The sequence below is a fragment of the Cynocephalus volans genome, chromosome 10 (genome assembly GCF_027409185.1).
Source record: "Cynocephalus volans isolate mCynVol1 chromosome 10, mCynVol1.pri, whole genome shotgun sequence".
NCBI lineage: Eukaryota > Metazoa > Chordata > Mammalia > Dermoptera > Cynocephalidae > Cynocephalus > Cynocephalus volans.
In genome coordinates this window covers 83,617,751-83,625,168 of record NC_084469.1, presented here as the reverse complement: position 1 = coordinate 83,625,168, position 7,418 = coordinate 83,617,751, and the positions used below count along the sequence as shown (strand labels likewise).

The 7,418-nt window shown below is 36.1% G+C and overlaps 1 protein-coding gene across 1 annotated transcript in view; it reads right to left on the bottom strand.

Moving 5' to 3' along the window:
• Positions 1-367: 367 nt before the first annotated feature.
• The window catches only part of LOC134389135 (histone-lysine N-methyltransferase SETMAR-like), a 40,680-nt gene continuing 33,629 nt past the window's right edge, over positions 368-7,418 (bottom strand). The window contains exon 3 of the mRNA XM_063112614.1: positions 368-2,523. Within this exon, the coding sequence (XP_062968684.1) occupies positions 2,141-2,523 (383 nt within the window). The 3' untranslated portion in view covers positions 368-2,140. The remainder of the gene's footprint in view (positions 2,524-7,418) is intronic.

Here is a 7,418-nt window from a genome sequence, read left to right as displayed (position 1 = left end):
CTACACAACATCATGTTCTTTCACATTGACCAAGCCACTGCTCTTGAGCTCTGTGACCACTTAGCCTCACCCTTATGCTGCCTTTGAAATAAAGTCTTTCCCACACCTCTGATCTCAGCTCTGTTACCCAATCAGTCTGAGCTAAATCAAAGAGGTTTCATTCTCTTGGGAGTAAAGAAGAGTCCACTGAAACACTGGATAGATTCTTTGATAAACTCAAGGATGGAGTAGTAAATGGGCAGTAACTCTAAACCAGAGCATCCAGCCAAGGGGGGAAATTAGGGCTGAAAGCAGTGTACACTCTGCTCACCAAAAATTGTGTCATGGTGTGGGGCTGCTTCTACCTAAAAGAAGGGACACCTTTTTTTTTTTTTTTTTTTTTTTGCATTAAAGTGTCCTGTGGTCCTTTGATCCTGAAGCTCACGGTCAGTTCTACTTTAGGTGATTTATTTATTTATTTTTTAAAACCAGTGTATGGACTGGATACTTTAGGTGACTTTCACTCTATCCCTTCCTCCATTCCTCTCTCTCTTTCTCTAGGTAAGATCCATTCCAGGATGTTCTTCCCTCACCTTAAAAGGCTTCCTTAACTCTCCCTCATGGAATAGACGTAGTAGTTTGTCATGAGGAAAGAGGCAAGAAGAAGACCATCTCAGTTTCTTTAGCCCAACTTAATCCCTGGATGCCAAAAAGAGTAACTGTAATCTAGCTATAAAACCATGAAGAGGCTACTAACTATTGTCTCTAATAGGCTGCCTACTTTTAAAAAAATCTAGAATTGAAATGAAAAGCACATGAAAGACTGGCTCTGTGTGACAGAATATTATCATCCAAAAGCATTCACTGCACCATGTCTACTGTGTGCATGGCTTTCGGTGTTAGAAACATGCTTTCATTTCTTTATTCAAAAAAATACTTTAGGGCCGGCCCGTGGCTCACTTGGAGAGTGTGGTGCTGGTAACACCAGGGCCACGGGTTTGGATCCCTATATAGGGATGGCCAGTTAGCTCACTTGGGAGAGCATGGTGCTGACAACACCAAGTCAAGGGTTAAGATCCCCTTACCAGTCATCTTTTAAAAAAAAAAAGATACTTTATAGGCTTTTCTCATCTCCCTGGAACCCTCTTTACCCAGATCTTTGCATGGCTGACTCCTTACATACACTGGAAATGCTTCATATTTCTCCAGTGAAACCCAAAAACTCAGGAGCAACTTGCAGTTTTCCAGCACCTTGGGTACCTTTCAGTCTTCATGCTTTGCCAGAGAGGGGGAAGGTATCAGGTTGAACTATGTAAAACTGACTTTTTGTAGATCAAAATGAAAATGTTTTATTTTTGAGAAAAATACTTTATTCAACCAAAATATGCACTGTTAGCATTAACCACTTTCCCTAAATAAGAATTCCCCAAATGATAAATTTTCTCAAATATGAAATGATATATACCATGTTTATAAAATTCAGCATTGTTAAAATTTATTCAAACCCTCCAACTATTGCTTCTCAAATTGGAAATGTTCTGTTTCTTAGAAAGTTCCAAATGATGAAAAGGGTGGTAAACTGTTGAAAAAAGTCCCATGAGTAAGAAGGATGAAGCAAAATTTCTTAGACCAATTCAGTTAACTTTGCTATGGTGGTTTGTGTTGCCTGTGGTTGAATGTTGTCATGAAAAAGGTCCATGTCTACTAACCAATGCATTTTTAGATCAATTTTTGATGCATAATTTTTCTTGACAATAAGATGCTACTGTTAGTTTTAACCTGGGTAAAAAGCCAGTAATGAAATATCCTTTTTGCAGACCACCATATGGTTAACCAGAAGTTTTTTTGGTTGCAGGGATGGTTTAACAAATATTTGAGAACTTCACCAACATCCAACGATTGATTAGATCACTTTTTTTTTTTTTGTCTTTTTCGTGACCGGCACTCAGCCAGTGAGTGCACCGGCCATTCCTATATAGGATCCGAACCCACAGCGGGAGCGTCGCCGCACTCCCAGCGCCGTACTCTCCGGAGTGCACCACGGGCTCGGCCCAGATCACTTTCAATTACCATACGGTACCCGTTTTTTTTTAATCAAAGCTTATGATCCTCTCCAAAATAAGTCTCTGCTCTTTCAAATTTTAACCATCTCAGTTTATGATCATCCATCAACTGGTGTGGTACCTACCCACTTGTCCAATTTTTTCACCTTCCCTATTGCAGCCAGGTGTCGGGAAATTGTTGTAGCAGAAACTCCTAAGTCTGCCGCAAGGCCTCGAATTGCTGTTTTGGGGTTAGCTTCCACCATGGCTCTCAGTTGATCTTCATTTAAAACAGATTTGGGTCTTCCTCGAGGCTCATTTTGTAGACTCAGATCCCCAGAACGAAATTTTTCAAACCACCACCGGATAGTCCTTTCACTAACAGAGCCTTTTCCAAAAACCGAATTGATGTTCCTACTTGCCTTAGCTGCACTATGTCCCAGTTTAAATTCATATAAAAAAAGTATTCGCAAATCTTTCAAAGATATGGTATTGTTCACTTCTGTGGAGAAAATAAACAATAAAAATTCAATCATCAGAGCATAATACCATTATGAATACTAAACAGCACAACTGAAAAGAGACCTGATATCAACATTACCAATCCTGGGGAAGTTTCAACTGGTCAAATATCAGCAATTTCATTTGAAGGATACATATTTGTCATCAGATTCTGTTGCTATCCATTTATATCAGGTTGATGTTACTTTTAAGCCTTTTGGCTCTCCAATAGGAAAATACAATTTCCAGTAATTTTATAACCATCTACTATGGAAAAAAATGCTTTCAAACTAAAATGAGTTGTGCTTTTGAATCCAAGAATATAATGACTACCAAAACAATTTTTTCAGTACTATCAAATTAAGATCTCAGATCAGTTTAAATCTTGGGAAAAAATTCTCCCATAGCAGGTTGATAAAATACCTGTTTCTTACGTTTTTTGACAGAAGCATTTTTAGGTCTTCCTCTTTCCTATTTCATATGGTCTGAATGACTACTACTTCACAACCTCTTTATGTTTTCTAAATCCTTATTTACTGTAGAATTTATCTTCTTTTGCCTCTCTGTTTTACTCCTTTGGGCTTCATGCTTAATTTTGGTATGGATAAATAAAAATAATATATTTTAGGAGTGTGAAAGAAATGTTTGCCCAAGTTTGCATTTTCCCCCTGGCAGGCACATATTTTAAATGGCACTAGAGTCCACTGCCTAGTGTATTTTTTAAAACTACACCTATAACAAACTTGTTCCCCAAACCCACCAAAGAATTAAAAAAAAAAAAAAAAAAGGAGAGTGATGCAGCAGAATTCAAATCCAGTCTGGTCAAATTTGAGGTGAGAGGATTCTTAGGATAAGAGGGGGGAAGGCTTATTTTTCATCAACTTTAATTCCAGTCCCTTATAGGTATATATTCCTCCACAGCAACTTTTCTGCCTCCAAGATAGTGAAGGGGAAAGAGGAAAGGTCTCTGTTCCTTTTTGTCTTCACTTAAATTCCAGATTAAACTATTTCAAATAAATTGATAATTAATCTTCCCTTACTAAAGCAGGGCGAAAAAAATCTGACCTCAACCATAATATATTGTTACCAAAAAACAAACAAAAAATATATATTGCAACTATAAGATAAATATTAGGGAAGCAAGTAGCTCTTTTTTAGTCCCTGATATACTGGAAAGCAATTACCCTGTCATTCCTAAATGAAAAAGAAATTGGGGAAAGAGGTTTCCCATCAATATAGATTTAATCAATGCAAGAAACCACCTCTCCCACTCCAAACAAACATGGTAGTTAAGACACAACCACTCCCCCCCGAAAAACAAAACAAAATTTGTTTTAATATAGAGCTGAATCTAAAAACGAGAGACAATTTTCCAAATGTTAAAAAAAAAAGTGGGGGTTCTTAAAGTCATAGTGGTGAAGAGATACATGAATAGAAGTCATACCCCAGAACTACATAAATAGAATAGTCTGAAACAGACATTTTTTAAAACAAGTACACTTAAAATATTCAAAGAGAAAACTTAGAAATAGACTCTAACAGGCAAGAACAAGCCACTGTAAAAAAAAAAAAAAAAATCCCACATGCTATTTAGTTGTCATTTCTCCTTCGACAGTTCCTCAGACTTCCCTTGTCTTTTGATCTTGACTCTTTTGAAGAGAACTCATCAGTTATTTTGTCAAATGTATCTCATTTGGATTTTGCTGATGTTTTCTGATGATTGGACTAAAGTTCTGCATTTTTGGTTAGAGTACAGAGAAATTATTTAAATTTATCAGTAGATCACATCAGGCGGCTCATGATGTCAGAATGCATTATTATTGTGATGCTGACCTTCATCATTTGGTTAAGGTAATTTCTGGCAGGTTTCATCACTATAAAATTTCTCTTTTGTGGTTAATGAAGATCTTGGGAGAGATACTTGGAGACTATAAAAATTTTGTTTCTCCTCAAACTTTCACCCACTAATTTTACCATCCAACAGTGGATCTTGTTTGCAACCATTATTACTGTGTTGTTAATGCTGATTTTTTATTTTCCTCATTCCTTCCACGTTTATTTATTGAAATTCTACCATAAGAAAGAAATGTCCCTTGTCCCTTGTTTATTTATATCAGTAAGGACTCATGGATATTTACTTTATTCTATGGATTATAATCCAATGATATCATTATATATTTTGCTCAAATAGTTCCAGCTTTCACTATTAGGAGCTCCTTTAGGTTGCCTCCCATATTCTTTCAATAACCCCCCTTTTTTTAAGCATTTCATTATTTTCTGGCACCTCAAGATGTTCCAGGTTCCTCTAGCATTTTGTCTAACCCAGTCCTGAAATCAACCACTTCTCCAAAGAGCTCTGCATACTTTTATTGGAGAATTATATTTAGAAATAAAAATATGAATGCTAGGTTTCTTCATTACTACAGGGGTACTATCGCTTCTAGTTCCTCAGTGGACAGAGCTAGGAAATATATGTATGAATATTAACCCACACATATACTGATTATCTCAGATTCCAATCCACCCCAACAGAGTTTATGTTTGCCTCCTCTTTCCTCACTTGTGAGAAATCCAGTTCTTACTATCTAAAACATATTTACCTATTTATGCAATTTGGTACACATATAAAGTAGTTTCAGAATTGCTAATCCAGTTGGTTAGAGCGTGGTGCTGATAACCTGTATCAGCCAGCCACTGGAGAAAAAAAAAAAAAAAAGAATCACTTATCCATTCCCCTAAAAGAAATACATTTATTGACTATACTACAGCATTTACATACAGTTCTTTTTGTCTCTAACATTACAGTATCCAGTCAAGATGGTGTTTCCAAAGTTACTTAGGTTAGTTTTTTCTTCCCATTCCCTTCAGTGTCACTCTTTCCTCATTCCTGCTACCCAGTTTCCATTCCCCCCTTCTTTGCATCCCATTCCCAGCTACCCCCTATAGGTTACCAATCACTTTAGTTTCTGGTTTATCCTCCACATATTGACTTTTTTTTTTTTTTTTTGGCGGCTAGACAGTACAGGGATCTGAACCCTTGACAACGGTGTTTATCAGCATGATGCTCTCTCTATATTGATTTTACACAAATGAGCGGATACATGCGTACTGTCTTATATCTCACATGTATTATCTTATATCCTCTTCTTTCTTGCATAAAAGATGTATCTTACTATAGATACTCTTGTGATTTGCTTTTTTCACTTAACAGTACATCCTGGAAAACATTCCATATCAGTTGACAAAAATAGTCCTTCATTCATTTTTTTACAGCTCCATTACTCCATTGCACATATGTCCCATAATTTAATCAATCATTTAGCTATGGGCAGTTAGGTTGTTTCCAATAGTTTGCAATTAGACACAATGCTGAGCATGAAAAGATGCTCAACATCATTAGTCATTAGGAAAATGTCAATCAAAATCCAACAATGTATCACTTTACACCTACTAGGATGACTATAATTTTTTAAATGGAAAACAACAACAGTGGTGAGGATATGGAAAAATTGGAACCCTTGTACATTGCTTGTGGAAATGTAAAGTGGTGCAGCCACTGTTGAAAACAGTTTGGAAGTTCCTCGAAAAGTTGAACATAGAATTACTATATGACCTAGCAATTCCACTCCTAGGTATATATCCAAAAAATTGAAAGCAAGTACTCAAACAGATACTTGTACACCAACATTCCTAGTAGCAGCATTATTCATAATAGCTCTACGGTGGAAACAACCCAAGTGTCCATGAACAGATGAATGGACAGACAAAATATAGTTTATACATACAATGGAATATTATTCAGTCATAAAAAGTAATGAAATTTGATATATGGATGAAACTTGGAAACATGCATAGTGAAATAAGCCAGACACAAAATGACAAGTATGATTCCATTTATATGAGGTACCTAGAATAGGCAAATTCACAGAGACTGAAAGGAGAACAGAAATTACCAGGAGCTGGAAGAAGGGGGAGACTGTTTACTGAGTACAGAGTTTATGTCAGGGAAGATGAATAAGATTTGGGTATAGATAGTAGTGACAGGTACACAGCACTGAAAATGTATTTAATGCCACTGAATTGTATACTTTCAAATGGCTTAAATGATAAATATTGTGTTATGTATATATTACCACAATAAGAAAAAAGAAGGAAAAGAAAAGGTTCATCTTTACCCTAGTGATGTGAAATCCCACCTCTGTCACACTCATTCTGTACTTTCCATTCTTTTCCACTGGTCTGTGTCTATTCATATGCCAATGCCACAATGTTTTCATTATAGAGGCTTTTATAGTATATTTTAATGACTGGTAGGGCTAGTCAGCCCTCATAGCTTTCCTTCTTGTTTTCCTGGCTATTTTTTTTTTAACAGCTTTATTGTGATATAATTCATATACCATACAATTCACCCATTTAAAGTACACAATTCAATAGTTTTAGTGTATTCACAAGGTTGTGAATCTAATTTTAAAACATTTTATCACCCCCAAAGAAAGTCTGAACCCATTAGCAGTCATTCCCCACACACTCCCTACCCCTTTCCCAGTCCTAAACCATTAATCTATTTTCTATCTCTATAAATTTGCTTGTGTGGACATTTCATATAATTCGAATCATATAATATGTGGTCTTTTGTGATTGGCTTCTTACAGCATGTTTTCAAGGGTCATCCATGTTGTAGTATGTGTCAGTACTTCCTTTCTTTTTATTGTCAAATAGTGTTCCATTATATGGATATATATCATTTATCATCAGTTGATGGACATCTGGGATGTTTCCATTTTGGGGCTATTATGAATAATGCTACTATAAAGACTGCTGTACAAGTATCTGTTAAAGTCCCTGCTTTCAACTCTTTTGGATAGATACCTAGGAGCAGAATTGCTAGGCCATATG